Source organism: Juglans microcarpa x Juglans regia, chromosome 3D, assembly GCF_004785595.1.
Source record: "Juglans microcarpa x Juglans regia isolate MS1-56 chromosome 3D, Jm3101_v1.0, whole genome shotgun sequence".
Taxonomy (NCBI): domain Eukaryota; kingdom Viridiplantae; phylum Streptophyta; class Magnoliopsida; order Fagales; family Juglandaceae; genus Juglans; species Juglans microcarpa x Juglans regia.
In genome coordinates, this window is record NC_054598.1 from 18,948,189 (window position 1) to 18,969,391 (window position 21,203).

The 21,203-nt window shown below is 37.7% G+C and overlaps 1 protein-coding gene and 1 long non-coding RNA gene across 8 annotated transcripts in view; one reads left to right on the top strand and one right to left on the bottom strand.

Moving 5' to 3' along the window:
• LOC121254890 (ADP-ribosylation factor GTPase-activating protein AGD4-like) overlaps positions 1-21,203 on the bottom strand; it is a 44,866-nt gene that overhangs the window by 15,474 nt on the left and 8,189 nt on the right. For 5 of the 7 annotated variants that reach the window (XR_005938737.1, XM_041155090.1, XM_041155086.1 and 2 more), the window contains exons 5-12: positions 17,365-17,427; positions 14,961-15,005; positions 14,431-14,496; positions 13,443-13,490; positions 13,254-13,349; positions 13,120-13,161; positions 4,382-4,594; positions 4,105-4,236 (exon numbers count right to left, since the gene is read on the bottom strand). Coding sequence is in view for 6 of the 7 variants with exons in the window: in XM_041155090.1 (XP_041011024.1) it covers positions 4,105-4,236; positions 4,382-4,594; positions 13,120-13,161; positions 13,254-13,349; positions 13,443-13,490; positions 14,431-14,496; positions 14,961-15,005; positions 17,365-17,427 (705 nt within the window). In the remaining variant the exon portion in view is untranslated. The remainder of the gene's footprint in view (positions 1-4,104; positions 4,237-4,381; positions 4,595-13,119; positions 13,162-13,253; positions 13,350-13,442; positions 13,491-14,430; positions 14,497-14,960; positions 15,006-17,364; positions 17,428-21,203) is intronic. The other 2 variants (XM_041155088.1, XM_041155089.1) reach the window with 1 other exon arrangement.
• On the top strand, positions 3,796-20,193 carry LOC121254891. The gene is made up of 3 exons (XR_005938738.1): positions 3,796-3,806; positions 18,899-18,903; positions 20,082-20,193. It is a non-coding gene; the product is annotated as an uncharacterized LOC121254891 (long non-coding RNA).

Below are 21,203 nucleotides of genomic sequence, written 5' to 3' on the forward strand. Positions count from 1 at the left end.
AATATTAGAATATAGAGAGAATAATATAAGCAAAGAGGTTAGGACACAGAACAAGAGAGGTAAACATGAAAGACAATGGACAGAAAGTAGGATCAACATAGATCACCCTATTGTTTAGAGCATCACACTCAACACAGATGCCTCGTCACATGTCAAATAAAAGACAGTACTTTGCATTTCTTCTATTGCCTTTCGAAAGAAACCAATATATGCTTTATATAGTCCTCAACCTACCGAACTTTTTTATTAATCTTTGAAAACAATAATACATGCCTCAGATAAGCCTCTATTTACCCTCTTCTGTAAACTTTAATGGGTAGCTGATATAGGCCTCACACATGATCAAGCAAACTAACCAACTGCTGTCAACAATAGGAAAAGGCCAGAATATTTCAAAGATGAAAACCTGAGAGCCACCACTCACTTCTTCAAGCATCCTCCCGTTGTCAATCAAGCTAAATAATTATGTTTGGTTTTGAAGCAACCTTCCCACTTCATGCAGTGTTTTCCCAACCTCAATGCCGTATTATTTGCAACATCTCCCCATGCCTGGAGGAAACTAGTTCCTTGAGTTTAAGGGACAGAATCTCTCACAGATATCAGATATCAAGGTCAATTTACAAAAATTCATCCTTGGAATTACATATACAATCTGATAATGGCCTATTCTTCCACAGAACTAAAAATACTTTGGCTATCACCCCACGGTCCCACCTTGAGTTGAGACAATTTACTATTCATAATGACCTTAATCTCATCATGCTGCAAAAATAATTCAGAAGAAGCATCAAAGGGTAAAGTTGAGATTTTTCAATGTTGCAAGCCCAACATTGAAGCTTGTTATACCAGCTTTATGGGAAACATTCAAGTCCTATATATGTAAACAGATTGTGCTTATGGTTGGTGACCTTAATTTATCCTAGGCTTGGAAATTTGTAATTTACACCTTAATTTATGCTTTCCATGTTTGTTTCAATTCGCCCTTTAATTGTATGATATTATCATTAGCTCTAGATTCTCCTACTGTCTAAATAATAAATCATATCAATGAAAATTTCAAGCTTCAGGGTTTAATTTCCCCTAGCAAATTCTATTGTTACTTTCCTCTCTTAATTTCATCATGGTATGAAGGCCAGCTGACCACACACTATTATTGAAAATTCTCGACAAAGGAAGGTTATGGCTCTTATTGGACAGCAGAGTGCTTACTGGAACCGATGATGACGAGGAATCCCTGGCACATGAATTTCAAATAAAAAACTTCAACAATCTGAACTACTTTCTAGAGATGAAGTTGCAAGATCTGGATATAAATATCTCTTCCTCAACAAAATAATATAATTGACCTTCTCGGAAATAGGAATATCGGGATGTAAAGCTATTGATAACCCAGGACAGCATGGTAAGAGTCCTTCGGTGGAGAAAAGAGACATCAGCAATCAGTTGCCATATTTATCTTTTAACCACAAACTCGACCAAAGGTGTTCCAATTAATCTACATGATTCCTTGAAGACAAAAGCTTATACTGATGCTGAATGGGGAATTTCGGTGTAATACCCAAGCCCTAAAATCACTATAGAGAAAAATTCCACTACATAGGAGACTGCCACAGTCATCAACGTCGGATTAAAACCCTAAAAGAGAAGTATTTCTTGGTTTCTTGGTATACCAAGAAATACTAGTGAAACCAGTGAATCCTAACCTTGCTAGGAAACCTAGCCACACTAGGAAACAAATCCCTCCCCACCCCATTGCCAACACCTTCGGTCTATTTAGAAATGCTTCTAGCCCTCTAAGAACATGAAAATATTGGGTTAAGCTCCAAGGAAAGGGCTCTGAGCAAAGTTTTGAATTTCGTACCATACCGGCAGGTACAGCCGAAATATACCGTTTCTATGGCGTAGCCAGTACAAAGAAGGGTATAGTTTCGTACCGGTCAGAATTTTAGCCGTTTCGGCCCGAACCAGCCTATATTTTGGCTCGTACCGGCAGATATTTTGACCTTTACCTTTTTCTTCTTTTTTTCATTTCTTCAAACTACAAGCTCATTTTTTTTACCCCACAATTCAGACCAAACTATTTATAATTTATATATAATTTATTCATATATAGACTATTATTTTGGAATATATATATTTATATATATAATTTATTCATATATAGACTATTCCAAAACAGTACCGGCACCAAAATATCTCGTTTCAATGCCTTGACCACAACGGTTACCGGTACGGTATTCAAAACATTGGTTTTGAGCCCAGTAGAAGCCTAACTACCACTTGCAAAATTTTGCATTCATCTCTTGACATGTACCCATCGGGAGCTGCCATAACCTTAATGTCAGCTTCAACACCATTCCAGCACCACCTTTTTACTAGTCCTAACAATTTACAAGCTGCTCACATATTGTGTTGATAATTCAACGGCAACTACCACTTGGAAAATTTTTCATTCCAGCTCCACCTTTTTGTTAGAGCCACCAAATTCATCCCAGCAAACCATTCTGGTCTCTTATCCTGTATATAATGGCAATCATCAATAACTGCAAGATCAAGTCTGCCATCAAAGCTTAGCACTTCTATCTTTACCTTTTGGCAATATTATCCATCGTTTTTTGTGGCTCATTGTATATCTCAAACAACATCCAAGACAAGGCCACAAGAGGATGCTGGGGGAACTTGTGGAGGCCTATCAGCCCTTGCTTCACATGTAGAAGTTAAGTTTTCTGGTTCAAACTACTGTTCATCTTGTTCAGCAGCTCTCAGTCAATTACTGCAGCTCCATAAGACCTCCCAACTTCATGGTGATAGGATGTATGTGGAGTGGCAAGAGCTTGACTTAATGAGTTCCACCCGAGTTGTCAAAGGCGCAGATGAACTCTTAAGCCAACAAATTGACCAAAAAACATAAGCAGCAAGTCATCCTGATAATTATTGGCCAATCTACCCCCGTAGGTTCTCCCAGTTTGTGCAAGCATGGTGTTTACCTACTATGATACCAAATTTGATGCAGCACCAAGTAACATCTAAGGACGTTGAGACTAGCTGAGGTGAAATTAACATGTACATAGTTTTGTAGATATTAGGTTCATAAGCCTTGTTTGGGGCTCAAATAATAAAGATTTTTTTATCAGTAAATAAGAATTTTATAAGTACACGGGACATATACAAAAGCCACACCTAGGCATGACTATCTAAGATACAAGAAAATCATGTATGTTCATGCCAATAAAGTCTATTACAATCGACCAATGGAATAAAGTGTAAAGAAAAAAAGTTCTAAGCTTGTCCATTGTCCGTTCACGATCCTCAAAACTCCGACCATTCCTCTCCATCCATATGCACCATCACAGGCAAGTTGGTATCATCTTCCACATAGCTACAATTTGAGAGTTACTCCAAATGCCTTGCCAGCTGGCCAAAAAGTCACTTCTTGGCATTGCCCAAAAGAGTCCCACTCTCGCAAAGATACCGTTCCATAAGCTCATGGCTACATCACAATGCAATAATAGATGATCCACAAACTCACCACTTTTCTTACACATGTAACACCAATCCAATACAATGAGTCGGCATTTCCCCAACTACAAAACGTGTTGATTGATGGAGATTGGTCCAGCCTCTTCTTATGTGTTTCCATAGCCCCACCCCATATGGTCCACTCACCTCATTCGAGCACCATCATCCCCACAACTCACCATATTTTAAATCTATAATCACCCTCCATACAGCTCCCCTCTCAAATGAATAAACTATTTAAGGAATGAATAAACTGAGGGTAGGGATTGTAACATAATAAAAGGCAAGTAAATAGAAAAGAAAATGGAGAGAGAGAGAGAGGAAAGATCAATCTAGAATCATGTTAGCATTCTGAGCATCAAACCTAAGAGAAAGATGCATCCCAAAAAATAAAGCTGTGTTTCATCTTTATTGCTTTCTGAAAGTGGAAAAATATAAACTATAAAGGCCTCTATCTACACAAGCTTCCAATGACTTTTGAAAACGCTTTGAGTACTTCAAGACAAGAATTGCAAGTAACAAATTTTCAGTTGGGCCAAACCATATAAGTCATTAAGAATCATGACAATTATAACAGTATCATACCACAGGTTTGGTACTCTTGATTCTGTAATAACAAAAAGTCCCTTGACTGTCAAGTACAAAGAACCTCCTCTTCCAATCACCTCTTAAACTTGAAGATCGCTTCAATAGATATCCTTGTTTGACAGCCTGGACCTAAAAATTTAAAACATACAAATATGATAATAGTACCTGTTGATGACTACATACAAGATCAAAACATTAAAACGACATTAATGGAAACCTAGGGCAACTTCATGGCCTGGAAGTTAAAAGAAAACTACAGAAACTAGTTAATCACCTCCCCACTTGTGGACTGCATGATTCCTTCAACATTTCCGTACGAGCTCTTACCAGCAACATGAATGTTATTAATACCTGAGGAATGCTCTAAATTACTTGAAGCTCGCATGTTGTCCAGCTCAGATTGCATTCTGTATTCCTGAATCCTTTTTGCAAGTTTATCTTGTTCAACATTGGCCCTTTCTTTAGATTGCTGTGCATATGTTAATACCTAATTTCAGACACAGCAAGCAAATACAAGTTAATTATGAAACCAAGAAATCATCAAAGCTAGTAGGCAATGAAAGACTCCACCTATGCATACTCATTTGACAGTGATAATTACATTGTTAGATGAGATGAATGTTAAGTATCTCTACCAAAAAAGGAAGTGTAAACTTCTCCTTTATTGAATGCTCAAAAATTCAGATCAAAACTGATTTTGCTCTATTTCATTGCACAGCGTGAATTCTGTTTTCCACACCATTACAGCTACGAAAGTTAAAATGTAATTGTCAAAACTTGTATGGTCTTCAGATCATTGACAAAGATGAAAAAGTAAAACAACAAAAAAAATAACAGAGGGAAAACTAGGTAAGAGTTTTAATCATAACATAATTAAACAGTGAATATTTGACATTCACCAAATGCTATGGGGAGAAAACCAGCAATAGTCCCATATAAAGGCTTGGCTCTTCATTGTTACTGAAAATGAAATAAACCCCCATTGCTTTTTTGCCACTTTCATGACATCCATCAAAATAAAAAGGCAGACCCTATCAAAATATAAATTTAAAAGAAAAATTCAGTCATACAATGTATCAAGTGAAATAAACAACCGATTACCATTTAATTTTGTTCAGGAAAGAATATTGGTGTTTATGGGAAAATTTAGAGTAAAAATTCTCAGTTGACTGTATTAATTATTCCCATACTATAAAAAAAATTCTTTTTAAAACTCAAAAATAATCCTATCCTATAATATAACTGTTAGATGGCATAATACCCAATGAGGGTATAAAAGTAAAATGCAAGTTATGGTATATATATAATGCAATAGTGAGCGAGTAGGACATGTTTTTTGGACTGCCCATCATATTCTCTCAAAACCCTAATCTTGGCATGGTATCAGAGCAGGTTTGACTTTCAAGAATCTGTTGGACTTCTGTTTTCACGTTTCAGTTCGTTTAAACAGAAAAAAAGGGGACGGGTGGTTGTCAGAATCGGGTTAGTGTGCAGATGGTGTTGCTGCTGCTGCCACTCAATGTAAAAATAAAGCTCCAAAAAAGTATCTTCTTCCTTGTACGTTGATGAGTGCTCTTGGAGCAGTTGGTCTAGCTCAGGTACACACTCTAAGGACTCGTTTGTTTTCACAACTACTCTCAACTCATCTCATCTCATATAAGCATTATAACTTTTTCAAATTTCCACACAAAATAAAATAAACAATTCAACTTTTTCAAATCCCAAAGGAAAAATAATATTAAAAAAATATATTCTAACAATATTTTATTCAACTTTTAACTTTAATCTCAACTCATCTCATCTCATCTCATCTATGAAAACAAACGAGGCCTAAGACTTGCTGATTGTTGGCTGTCCAGGAATTGAAGTTTCTTCATCCAAATCTTTAAAGGAAAAGCTATAAAATTTATCAAAGTCCTGCTGCACAACCAGGTAAGACAAAACTCAGAAAAAATCATGTCTTCAATAGGATGGGAATTGCATGGGTGATGCCTAGGAGGGTGGTGGATCTTCTTGCCTGATGGAGAGAGCTTCAGGTAACACCCAAATTGCAACTATGTGGAAAATGATTCCTTTGTCTTATGTGGTACATTTGTCTTGAAAAGAACTGCCGGACTTTTAAAAACCAGGAACGCTCTTTAGAAGAACTTAGATATTTCTATTGTTTCATACTTTATTTCTACTGGCTTCCGCTATTTTTTTTCAACGGCGCTAGTTGTCATGACTTTCTTGTATCCAATTCTAGCTCTTAACTAGTAACTAGGTGTTCTCATTCTTCATGTGTACTTGGGCTACGCTTATTTACTTGATTCAATAAAACTTTATTTTACGTATCAAGAAAATTGTGTATTGGGTATACGCTAAACCCTCACAACAGGCTGGCAGTCAAGGTGTCGAGAAACCAGCTGAAATCTTCCTCAAATTGCCCTTGTCATGGCAACACTGTGTAAGTATCCACTTATCAAAAAAAGCTATGTGAGAATCTCATCAATCCATGCACCTCCTATAAAGTAAAAGTTAAATGGCTGCCACCTCTAATACACGATGCTGTCCATGTCTTCACATCATCAAGAAAATAAAAAATTGAGGGGTATTGCTTGCTGCCTAGGGCAGATGAGAATTGTGGGTAAGGTTCTCCTCAAGAGACATTGAGATTCAGGTCACAAAGTCCGCATGAAGCCTCCCTCATTGTCAATTGCTATGTTTTTATTAAAATAGTCAGAAAAGGGTTGCTGCCAGCAACCCCAAACAGCCCTAGAAATTGATTATCTCCACTATTTAGACATAACAAAGACTAGAAAGCATGAACGCCTGGAGTACTAGCATAATACAGCACCTAGCATGCATATTTAGGAGAGTTCATAAAATCTTGGTAAACTTTACATGTGACACAGTTGCTGTCATAAATTTGACAGCACCTCACTCACTTGAGAGATGATAATAGGACCCTGAACTGGATATAACACTACACAAACAAAGTGCAAAGGATCAAGCATCATTGATGACATTGAATTAAAGGGGCTTTCAAGGAAAAGAACCCTACCATACCTTGCTGGAAATTCCAGCCAACAGTCACCACAACACACAATTTCAGGAGCTTTAAAACTCCTCTTTATGGCAGCCATCAGGGCTGCCAGCCCTCACACCAGCCTAAGGGCCATGGTAAGGGCTGTTTTGAGCAGCCTCAGACTTGGACTCTAGAATGACCTTAAATTTGCATGACATAAGGATAAACTTACACCATTAAAGGACTGTTTAAGAACTCTTACTAAAGAAAAACTGAACTGCACTGCTATTAAAAGTGCCCTACGAATAGGAAAAACCAAACTTTACCACTTAGTTTAGATAATGTAGTTTAAATAGGAACTAACATGGTAACATGTAAATGATAGACCAATCGTAACCTAGATTAGTTGTTCTAGTTTTTTGCTCCAATCATAACCTTAACTAGTCATTAAGGAAACAGTTCCCAATCAAAACACATAGGAGCTTGAAAGGGAGTTATTGTGTTAATGATGAATAAAAAATATGAAAGTAAAGGAAAAGAAAAGATAGGAAAGTGAATGTATGATTGCATGTGATGTATGATGGCTGATAACAGATAATTGGTGAGCGATGATGAGGTGGATGGCAACGCCAAGAATGGATCACTTGATATGCACCTAGTGATGTCCATCTCCTTTTTGACTGGATTCCACCTATGGCCACAGATCGGAATCATTATCTTTAAGATCGCCAACCCTAGCACACAGGGCATACTCGTGTGCAATGAGGATTGCATGAATGATATGTATGGATAATGTTAAGGTCATGCATGTTATAAGAGTGCAAAAACTTCTATAATTTAAAGTAATGTTTTTTGCATGATGTATTGCTTATTGAGTATTCAACTCACTATTTAATTTGATGGGACTGAGACCAAGACTAGATTTAGTTTTATTCTTTATGAAAGAGTTTCTCAAAAATGTCTTTTATATTAACATTAAGGGTTTTTATTGAAGTTATGACTATATAGTCTTGGAACAAATTCCACTATTGACTATATAGGCCAAGTCACATGGCTTATATTCCAAAAGGACTAGTCAACGATACAATTAGAGCCCATTGGAACATTATAAAAATAAGAACTTCTCATTCCCAAGCAATGTGGGATCTCATACACTACCGACCCTCATCCTTATCATATGGGGTAGCACATAAGGCCATGCTTTCTCAAATTATCCACCATCAGAATTCTCCCATAAGCAGCCAGCCAACCAAAAAAAGCGACCTTGAGAGGTACCTTACACCTCCAAAGGCACTTCCAACGGAAAGAATTAAGAGGTTGGCAAGACATGACCTTATACTTTGAGCTCTTTATTCATAAAGTTTCAACGCATTTTGTGGTTAATGGAATCTCCTTATAACTGGCCCACAAAATTGTTTATGATAGCGGCATCCCTAACCCTAGAGGAAGGGGGTGTTACAAATAATTTCATCTAGTTCCAATGACTTTAATATGAATCAGTTGACAACGGCCTACCATATGACTTGTCTCATTTTATTTATAGCTGACAAGGGGAAAAACTAAATGCAAACAAAAATCCATTACATTTCTATTAATGGAGTGGATTCAACCCCCCCCCCCCCCCCCCCCCCCCAATTAAAAAATCAATACACAGAACTAGCCTATTACCACATGTACACATGTCATTTCTTACCAGATATTAGCATACAAACATGAAAGTTATTGCCAGCAGGAGTGCAGGCCAGCCCTTAAAATTCTCACATGTGTGATGCACACAATGATTCAAATGTGTTTCACTATAGAACTCAACCTTCTTTGTTTTTTGATAAGTAAGAAGTAATTTTATTAGAAAATAATGCATAGGCGAAGCCCATGTACACAGGAAGTATATAAAAGAAAACACCTAAATACATTCTAGGAAACAGAAAGCGATGCTAGAAAATCATGAACAGACGCATCATTAATCACTAAAGCAGAAAACCAAAGCAACGAAGAGTGCACAAAGAAATTCCAGAGTTGCTCCAAAGTACGCTCCTTGTCATTAAAACACTGCTCATTCCATTCCATCCAAATGCACCACATAAGACACAAAGGAACCATCTTCCAGGCCACATCCACTTGAGAACAACCATGAAGCCCGTTCCAACATGCAAGAAGATCAACCACTCTCAAAGACATCACCCAAGCCAAGCCGATTCTACAAAAAATGTCATCCCACAAAGCCCTTGCCACCTCACAATGCAAGAGTAGATGATCAACGGTTTCCCCATTCTTTTTACACATGAAACACCAATCCATAACTTTAATACCCCGCTTCCTTAAATTATCCAACATCAAAGTTTTCCCAAGAGAGGCAGTCCAAATGAAAAAAGCAACTTTGGAAAGCACGTGAGACCGCCAAATACACTTCCAAGGAAAAGGAGGACAATTCTGAATAGTCAACAGCTTATAGTACAAATGAACGGTGAACTTTTACACACCCTTGGACTTCCACAACATCCTATCCTCATCATTACCATCAAGCCTCAAAGAGTATAAAAAGCTGAAGAAAGCTGAAACTTCGTCAATCTCCCAATCTTGAACAGCTCTAGTTAAGCAAATATCCCACTAAATCGAGCCATGAGAACGACAAAGCAAATCAGATACTGCAGCAAACCAATCTGAAGCCAATAGAAAGATAACCGGAAATACACTATTGAGGGCTCAATCACCACATCAAATGTCAAACCAGAAACGGATCCTAAATCCCTCTCCAAGAGCATAACTACCATGACTAACAAAACTCTCTCAACCCTTTCTAATGAGCTTCCAAAGACCCACACCATAACACACACACACACCCCCCCCCCCCCCCCCCGGGGGGGGCGGGATTAGAACACCAACCTCCCCAAGCATTTTCATACTTCTGATCAATGACCTCCCTCCAAAGCAACTATCCTTATCCAACCGAAATAGGAGAACAAGCTTTATACCAACAAACAAGATGGAATTTAGTTTCCTCTCCCATACCACCCCATAAAAAAGCACAAAACAACTTCTCAATCCGGTTGGCCACCCCTGCAGACAATGGAGCCAATGATAAAAAGTGTGGAGATTGGAAAGGGTACTCTTGACAAGAGTAAGTCTGCCCCCTTTAGATAAATATATCACTTCCAACCAGCCAACATTTTCTCAACTTTCTCAACAACCCCATCCCAAATAGCACTAGACTTAAAAGGCGCCCCCAACGAAAGGCCCAAATATTTCAAAGGTAAAGAAGCAATTTTACAGCCAAACAAACTTGCCAAGGTTCACCCTGAGGCCCAATACAACTTCAAAACATAATAACACAGCCCTGAAGGCTTGAATCTGAAAACAATCCCCGCATCACAAAAAATGAGGATGTCATCCACAAAAAGAAGATGCCAAAGTGTAATAGACCCATTAATAGCATTACCAACAGAGAAACTTGAAAGAAAACACACTCCCCCACCCCCCCCCCCACCCCACAAAAAAAAAAGTGGCCACCACCATCCGACCCAATGCCTCCATAATAATGATAAAGATGAAAGGGGGCAAAGGGTCCCCCTGTCTCAAACCACGTGACCTGTGGAAAAAACCAACAAGTTACGAATAACCAACACCAAGAATCAAGCAGTAGAACACAAGGCCTAATCCACGAACACCACCTTTCCGCAAAACGGCATCTCCCAAGCATGTAGAAAAAGAAGTCCCCATTCACATGATCAAATGCATTTTCCAAATTAAGCTTACAAAGAACACCAGGAACACCATCCCTTATGCGACTGTCTAGACATTCATTAGAAATAAGCACCAAATCAAGAATTTGTCTCCCCCGAACAAAGGCATTTTAGGGCTTAGAGATAATTTGCTCCATCACCTTGCTTATACGATTGGCAAGAACCTTCGATATTATCTTTTTTTTGTTTATAAGTAGAACCTTCAATATTATCTTGTAAACCCCACTCACAAGACTAATAGGACGAAAATCCTTTAACCTTGAAGCCCCAGGTTTCTAGGGAATGAGAGCAATTAAAGTAGCATTGAGTATTTTTCAAAAATTTTAAAGGAAAAAAACTCCTGAAAAACCGGCATCACATCTTCTTTCAAAATCTCACAACAAACTTGAAAAAAGACCATTGAAAACCCATCCGAATCAGGAGCTTTATCTTTGACCATCCCACTAACCACCTAAAAAACGTCATCTTCATCAAACAGTCTCTCCAACCAACTCACACTAAGAGGATCAAGAAAATCAACCCATCAATTTTAGGCCTCCTAGAAGCTGATTCGGTGAGAAGACCTTCAGAATAATGCACTATAAGATCTTGAATCTCAGGTGGAGATGAAATCACACAACCATCAGAGTGAAGCATCTCAATAGAATTGTTCCTCCAGTGTGAGTTGGTTGTTCTATGAAAAAATTTAGTACATTTATTCTCCTCTTTCAACCAAAGAGTCCTTGATTTTTGCCGCCAAGAGATTTCCTCCATCAACAACACCCTCTCAAGTTTAGCCACCACTGATTTTTTTTTCTCAAAATGACCTCCTCAAAGGAACCCCAAACTCCTCCCCAGACTCCAAATCCTATAACTCCTCCATAAGTGGCTTTTTCTAACCATTAATATTCCCAAAAACTTTTGCATTCCACTTGTTTAAGTTGAACTTCAATGCTCTGAGCTTACCAGCAAGAATGAAACTGGGAGTACCCATGAACTGAAAAGAAGACTATTGGCTCCTAACCTTATCAACAAAACCATCAACTCCTAACCACATGTTTTCAAACTTAAAATGCCTCAGACCCCCATGAATACCACCATTGTCCAACAAAATGGGGAAATGGTTCGAACACACACGAGGCAATCTCTTTTGACACAGCTCCAGATAATGTACTTCCCAAGAAGGAGAACAAGAAATTGATCAAATCTCGACCAACCTCGACTGTTGGACCAAGTGGATACACCCCCCACAAGCAGAAGATCCAAGAGATCCAAATCAAAGATAAACACATAAAACTCCTCCATTGCCGAAGAAAAACTAGATTCACCTTAACGTTCACTCGGGAACTGAGTAATGTTGAAGTCCCAGCACATACACCATGGTACATCCCAAAGAGAATACAAACCCACCGATTCTTCCCACAAAAAACTCATTTCCCAATCTGAATTTGGACCATAAACACCCACAAAGGCCCACTCCCACCCATCCTCCACATTTTTAAAAGAACAAGCTACAGAAAAATTCCCTATACATTCCTCCATCAACTCCAGTCTTTTCTAATGCACCATCCCAAATAATCATGTCAAAATAGGTCAAAGTTCTGTATGAATGGCCGAATGTCTTGGCCTTGTGATCTCAGTTTATTATATAAACTGTAGAAGAGTTCTATACATGGAAAGAAATAAGTATATGCTAATTCTATCCCTATACAATCTGTCAAATATTATACTAATTGTACAGAAGAGAAAATCAAGGAAATAAATAAGGAAACAAATATGGACAGCAAAGCTGTCCATTGACAGCAACTTCTCTCCGTAATCCGCCACCACTACTCATTCTCACATTGAGACTCAAAAATCTTAGAATCAATGAGAAGCTTCCACCTCAAACCCATCACAAAACGGAAAACTAATACCAAAATGCCCAACTAACAAGAAAACATGAAAAGAAAATGGAAAACAAGAAGGAACAAAAGAAAAGGGTTAAGCAAATTTCCGGCAAGAAGTGATCCATTCACATATTTTGCAAATTCCAACATGCTGCAATCCCTTTGTTTTTAGTTTAACAAGATACTTGTAATTTTTTGAAATGACTTAACATGAAGAAATACATTTTTTTTATAAGTATCATGACGAAATACATCAACTCAACCTTCTTTGTTTAACTCCATGCATGCTTAGTTGAGCCATCTACCATAATATGTGTGCGGAAAATGCCAGAGGATTCCATTCGACAACATCAAAAGGATTAATATATGTCAAATGAGAAGTAAATGACAATCATACCTGGTGAATAAATGGTTCCATTGGGCTCAACAACTCATAACCCTGAAGCGCATAGCAAATCCAATCTTCAGTCTACAAATTGGCAAACACATTGACATCTACGAAATTTAGATTTAAGAGTTGAACAAGCAAACCAGCTTAAAGTATCTCAGGTGAGCATCCATCATTGCACTTATAGTTTCCAAGAACTCATATTTCTTCTTTGATTCAATATTCATCAGGGCATTTACCTACACTTGAACCAGAAAGCACAGTACATTACAAGCAGAATGACAAAAGCGACTTTCTCCAAGAGCATATATTCAGTTAAGATGAAGGCATACTAAATTGAAACGGCTACTCTCAAAAGCTGACTTTGAGTTCTGTAGATCCTGTCAAAATTAAGGGACATTGTGGACTGTAAGATGCTAAACTTTTGGAAAGAAAATGTTCCTTCCTTTACCAAAACAAAACAGATGCTGAATATTTTACCATGATGCAACTATATTAACCAAACCAAAAGGGATACTGAATACTTCGCCAAATTATACAAATATATTAACCATGCTTAAAAATAATACCACTATTTTTATGGTATTGAGCTAAGGATCTGGAGTTTTCATTGACCAGCGATCAGAAAGCAGTCAAAGTCAGGTCAGACCAAGCTGGTTGAGCAGCAGGAGGAGAATCACTCTAATCGATTCATACAATTTTCACACGTCTTTTTCCCACATTAATAAGTGCCCCTATTTCCTCTAACACGCTAGAGCCCGAATCTCGTTCTCATCTACAATTTTATTTCATTATGCATATCTACCACAACGCAAATCTGTCAACCCCGTAGGTGAAGCAGATTCCATGTGCTTAAGATTACATACCCGTATTATAAAACAACAAAATAAAAGCAATATTCAAGAAAAAAAACCCATGTTCTTCAAAACTGTGGAGATGATTCCGTACAAGTCGAGTCCAACACATATTATGTCACTCTCCATCAACCAGACACTAATCACGCTACAAAACAGTCAGTTATGAACATGGCACTTGTTAAGAGATTGAGCTTTCGAAGAAGAGTGTTAATGTTTGGCCAGTCACACCAATATCTATAATATACACAGTGATATGCAAGCCAGCACATTGAATAACAATCATAGCACCATGTGCTCAGATTAAGATAAACCACTATGCTAGGAATGATTATCTTGAGAATTTCAGTTAAACGCAAAACAGGTCAAGAAAAAGATCAACAAGTTGAGTCATAACAAGATGTAAACATTTGTTCAGGAAAGGGTTCGATAGGTTAGTCATTACATAATAAAAACGAAGCATTACCTCTTCCAAAGCTGCAACAACGTCTCCTCTTGTATTTTTCTTCAAAGACACAAACTTTTCCCGTGCCTGGCAATGTAAAAACACATACATACAAACATACATGACTACAGTCAAGGATATAACTTCATTGACATGACACTATAAAAAGGATGTACAAGAGAGACTAATTGATGGAAATTTCACAGCGCAACATATCAACAAAATCCAGATTGGAAAGATGATGAGGTAAGAGTTTTTAGAAGTGTGGTTTTAAGGTCTAAGAATTTCCATTCATTTAAAGTTCAATTACTAGTATACCACTCAAGCATCAGGACAGGAATAATGGAGAAACTTCATGCCTCAAAATGCATCTAATAAATGTCATTGGTTATACCTTCTAATATGTATGAAGTTTCATACCTTCTCCATTATCGGTAGGAACAATACTCCATTATCAGTAGGAACATTTACTTATTGTTCCTACCTCAAATGGAGAAACTTCATTCCATTATCAATAAATGCATCAAAATGCATCTAATAAATGTTCATACCTGATCATAGGCATGAATAGATTTTTCAAAGCGTCTACTTGATTCCTGCAAATGAAGGGTAAGCGAGTAAAAAAACAAACAAAAAGCAAAAAAAGAGAAGAAAAGAACTTCATCCCAATACCCACCAGTAGATTCTGTGATAAATCAAAATTCAGGATTCATAACTAGAATTTGCAGGACATTAGTTAGTTAGAATCCATGAAAAAAGAAAATTACTTTCAATGGAAATTCATGCATTAACATGATATTCAGTTTTGGAGGTTGGATAATGCCCACTGATATCCAGATTCCTAACTATTGAGAATGTAATTGATGTGGACTACAAGCTTTCTCGATTCTGGTGAAGGGATCTCCGGTGGGTTTTTTCAACAGTTCTTGGGGGCTAAGACAAGGACCCTCTCTCTCCTTTTCTATTTGTAATTGTCATCTATGCTCTCAGTCGTATGCTGGATGCTGCTGTTGGAGGAAGAATTCTTTCAGGTTTCTCAGTGAGTGGTGTTAATATCTCTCATCTCCTCTTCGCAGATGATACTTTGCTCTTTTGTGAGCCGGGTCGTGGTTATATTCAATATTTGAGGGCATTATTGCTTTGTTTTGAAGCTATCTTGGGATTGAAGGTGAACCTCTTGAAGTCTGAAATGATACCCGTAGATTCTGTGAGTAATATTTGAAGTTTGGCTAGCATTCTGGGTTGTAAAGTTACTTCGTTACCATTTAATTATCTTGGTCTTCCTTTGGCGGTTGCTTTTCAGGCGAAGATTATTTGGGATGGTGCATTAGAAAAGACTGGAAGAAGGCTAGCAGGATGGAAAAGAATTTACTTGTCTAAAGGATGCAGAATCATTCCTATCAAAAGCACTCCTCCCAATCTCCCAACATATTTTCTCTCTTTTTCCTTTACCTGCAATTTGGCATCTCGCATTGAGAAAGTCTTTCATGCTTTTCTTTCGGGTGGAATTGGGGAGGAACCTAAGTTCTATCTTGTTAGATGGGACAAAGTTTGTTCCACGGTTGTTTGTGGTGGTTTGGGGGTGCGTAACTTGAGGACTTTTAATAAGGAACTCCTTGGGAAGTGGTTGTGGAGGTATCATTGGGAGGAGGATGCTTTGTTGGGGGTTGTTGAATCTAAGTCTGGGAGTGATAAGGGGGGATGGTGTTCTATTGAAGTTAGGGGGGCATATGAAGTGGGGTTGTGAAAAAATATTCATAAAGGATAGGGGTTTTCCAAATTCATCAGTTTTGAGGTTTGTACGAGTTCTAGTGTTCATTTCTGGCATAATGTTTGGTGTGGTATTAGGGCCCTTAAGAGAGTTTTCCCCACTCTCTTTTAGATTGCAAGTGATAAGGAGGCTATGATGGCTGATTTGTTGGATTGCTCCAATGGCTCAACCCAGTTGAATGTTTCTTTCAATAGAGCGGCTCAAGATTGGGAACTTGGAAACATTGCTCATTTTTTCAGTTCGTTGTGTGCTATGAATATTGGTAATGTTGAGGACGGGATGATTTGAACTCCAGTTGGGAGTAGGATATTCACGATTCGATCTTTTTACAAGGCTCTTTCGGGTCCTCATAGTAACCATTTTCCTGGGAAGAGTATTTGGAGATGCAAGGTACCTCCCAAGATTGTTTTCTTTGGTTAGACTGCTTCCCTTGGGAAAATTCTCACCATTGACAACTTGAGAAAATGTGGTCTAAACATTATGGAATGGTGTTATTTATGTAAGAAAAATGGGGAAACTATTGATCATTTATTGTTACATTGCGAGGTGGCCAGGTTTTTGGGGGATGATATTTTCAACTGGACCAGTGTGGCTTGGGTAATGCCTAGAAAGGTAGTGGAGAATTCTTCAAGATATTCGTATTACTGCTGTGTGGAAAATGATTCCTCTTAGTATTATGTGGTGCCTATGGATGGAGAGAGTAGATGTTTTGAAGATCAGGAGAGGTCCTTGGACGAGTTGAAGAGTTTCTTCTTTAACACTCTATTTTCTTGGGCTTCTGTCATTGGTTGTAATAGGTATAGTCTCCACAATTTGCTTGTTTCCATTTCTAGTTCCTAGTTGTTACTAGGTGTACTCCATGTATACTTCCTGTGTACTTGGGCTATGCCTATTTTCAATCAATAGTTTTATTCTTACGTATCAAAAAAATCTAACATAAGAAAGAAGCAGGAACAATTTTATAGAGAGAGAGAAAAAAAAAAAAAAAAAAAAAAAAAAAAAAAAAAAAGAAAGAAAGAAACGATGTTGCATCCATATGTCTCCATCTAATGTCTAATCTTAATAGGACATGGTTTCCTTGAACTTAAATTAGCAAGGCCTAAACCAAATAACTGGAATTCAACAACAAAACCTCATCTTCCAAGAAGGTGATTATTATAAATGCTAGTGGCACAAAAGTCTACCTTTGCATCTTCCAAATCAACAGTCATAAATTGCGTTAGACGGTCAATCAAGACATGCTCAACCTGCGACAAAGATTTTGTCTACTCAATATAAAAATTAAAATTCAAAATAGAACACAATAACTACAAAATATTTAGCCTTTTTCCATCAAGGAGAAATTAGTTTTTTCACCGTTTTGATGCAAGGCTAAATATATATTCACCATCAACTATATAAAAGTTATAGCAAATGACTTTCATAGAACTCCAAAGATAATTACATGCTTTTGCTTCTTTGACTCAAGTGTCAGATGGAGTAACAAATTAAGCTTCATAACATTACCTGCGATCTCTGTTTAAATTCTGATGAAGCATTATTATAAAGCGTTAGATAGATAGCATAAGCACGTGTAGGGTAGAGACATCAGAGCTCCTTTTTTTTAATTATTTGAATTTCATTTAAACACAAAAAGAGCACCATCCAACCACATAGGAAAAACACAAAACATACACCTAAACATCCAAGCACATAGGAAGTATATAAAAGATACACCTAACCAGAAAAAGAAAAAGGGCAAGAAAACCATGAAAACAATATGGATTCTTATCGGAAATTTGATTTTAAAATATATGTACATATAGGAAGCTCATCGAGCTCAAACCCATTCCGTGGTGTGATATTGATATCAATAGGCCTCTAGGGAAACCATAATTGTATGTCTAGGAGGCTCCCTGGCCAAATATCAAAGTAAATATTGCTTGCCCATCTTTGTGAAAAGATTCATATGTAAAAGAGAGTGAATTAAGGGTAATCCTTAAAGAACTCATCCAGGCTTCCATGGATGAGTACAAAAAGGCTTCACAGAATCTTGGCTAGTTAGCAAGACAAGTAATTTAGTAAGGAAACAAAGTCACTAGTGATAATAGGATTGGATTTTCTAGTGACAATATTTGATATAATGATTATTGTTTGAACTTAATATATTATGGAACAAGTTGTAATGACATCGAATCAGCCTTGGAGTTAAGGAAGGAATCAAGGTCGGTGGAAGACCAGCACCAATTTGCCCTAAATATGAACAAACACATTAACATAGTTCAGCATGCAACCAGTGTCTATTACAAGTGCGTCAGGGTTGGCCATTTTGCATGAGACTGTTTATTCCAACAAGGGGCCTACAGACCTAATGGCTTGAACATCATCTTAGGGATACCTGCTAACATCTGGTCAAGGTTGTGTATACTATAGTGGTATTTAGATCTCTTGAAAGATCGGTATTCAAACTTATTGGTTGGTGTTTAAACTCCCTCCCACAAATGATCTCAACTATTCAGGCAACTTGCTTAGGAAGGGATGTCTAGTCTTTCTTTCTTTCTTTTTTGATAATCGGCATGTCTAGTCTTTCTTACTTGTGGAATATCAGAATGACATAGTGAAGTTGGAAAAAATTCCTATTGTGAGGGAGTATGCATAAGTATTGACCTCATTCAGGGCACTATACCCATTCCTAATGCACCATATAAAATGACAGCATCTAATTCAAGTGAATTGTAGTAATAGTTACATGAGTTGGTAGATAAAAGGTGTATTTGGCGTAATGTCGCCTTGCAGACATCAAAATTCTTGTCAGGGGGATGAATGATGAGTTAAGTTTCATTTGGTAAAATGGGTCATAGCACGCTCTCCCATCTCAGAATGAGGTCTGGGTATCAAGAATTTGCAAGTTTTTAACATGCCTTTGTTGGGAAAATGGTTGTGGAGATACCATTAAGAACGGAGGACCTCGTGGAGAAATATAATAGAATCGAAGTACGGTGAAGCATGGGGAGGTTGGTGTTCAAATGAGATAAGTGCACTATATGAGGTGTGGAAGCACATAAGAAGAGGATGGGATGCATACTTTAGAAATACCTGGTTTGAGGTGGGTGACGGAATCAAAATCAAATTTTGGCATGACATATTGTATGGCAACAAGACATTCAAGGAAGCTTATCCAGAAATCTATGATATAGCAAGAATGAAAGAAGCCTTAATTGCGGACCTTTTGGTTATATCAAATGGTCCTCCTCGATGGAATGTCACTTTCTTTAGAAAAGCACATGATTGGGAAATCGACACAATATCGGAGTTTTATGATCTCATATATTCCACTCACGTGAGGAGGGAAGTTGATGACAAGATTTTCTTGCGTCACTCCAAGAAAGGGAAGTTCACCATCCACTCCTACTATCAAGCCATGAACACACATACAACAAACCCATTCCCATGGACGAGTATTTGGAAGACAAAGGCACCCTTAAAGACACTCTTCTTTGTATGGACAGCTTCATTGGAAAAGATCCTCACACTCAACAATTTAAGGAAACATGGATTCATTGTCATGGAGTGGTGTTGTATGTGCAAAAAGAGTGGGGAGTCAGTTGATCATTTATTACTTCATTGTAAAATTGTCACGACCTTGTGGAATCACTTCTTCACTAGGGTGGGACTAACTTGGGTGATGCCGAGAAGGTTGATCAATCTCTTAGCTTCTTGGAGAGGCCTTCAGGCTAACTCTCATATTGCAACAATATGGAAGAAGGTTCCAATATGCTTACAGTGGTGCATTTGGAGGGAAATGAACGATAAAAGCTTCGAAGATCGAGAGAGATCAATGGAAAAGCTTAGGAAATTGTTTTTCAATACTTTACTTCATTGGTCGGATGTAATTGATTTTAATGGAATGAGTTTCCATGAGTTTCTCGTATCGCTGAACTAGCACGCTCAGGCGACGCTCTTGTATATGTCCCGTATACCTAGGCTTTTGCCTATTCTTATGATCAATAAAATTTTGTTTACCGATCAAAAAAAATCTTTGTCTAAAAATGATGGCTATTGACTATGGAGAGCTAACCTGAGTCACAATCAAGAATCATCTAAGTTACATTGACAATGTTTATGTTTGTTTAAAGGAGTTTAGGTCTTCTGTAAACACCATCACTCAAGGTAACATCAACTGAAGGTAAAGAATCAAGATATTCCAAAGGCAGCTTTCAAGACCAGTTTTGGATATTAAGGGTTCCTTACCATGCCCTTTGGTTTGGTTAATGCCCCAACAGTTTTATAGACCTCATTAGGAAACTATTTTAAGAGCATCTCAGATTCTCAACCAATTCGTGGAGTTCACTAATGACATAATGGTATACTCCAAGAGTCAGAATGAGCAGGAGGATCATTTGGTCTTATTTTTCATTGTAGTGTGTTTTAATTACCATTGGAGTAATTTCTCAAGTATGATATGCTTTGATTAGCCTTCTAATACTTAGTTGGCCTTGGTTTGTGATCTCTTTTATGCCTGGTCTCGACATGTCTTATGTGAGTCGGACCTGTGTAAGAACAGAAAGGGGATAGTCAGGTTTCCTCCCCAAATGATAACACAACCCTTCAAATCACAACTGTCAAATGGATGGGTGTAATCATTTGGCTTAGATACATCAGCATTAATATATTAAGAGTAGAGGGCCAATGGGATATCTGAATGGTAAGATTCCAGATCCAAAGGTTCCAGATCCTAAATACAGTAAATGGGAAGTGAAAAACTCCACCATTAGGTCATGGTTATTAAATATCATGCAGCCAGACATCAATCAGGATTTGTTATTTCTTCACAGTGTAAAGGAAACATGGAGGCATTTGATGAAACATATTCGAGCAAGGGAATTGCGTCTCCAGTATATGACTAGAAGCGATGAATTTAAGGAACCAACTAGGGTGATTGGTCTGTGGCAACTTACTACCATAAGCTATGGGGCTTATGGCAGGAGATAGACCACTACTAGAATTTCGAAGATGACTGTCTTGCTGATGTAGTGAAACTACA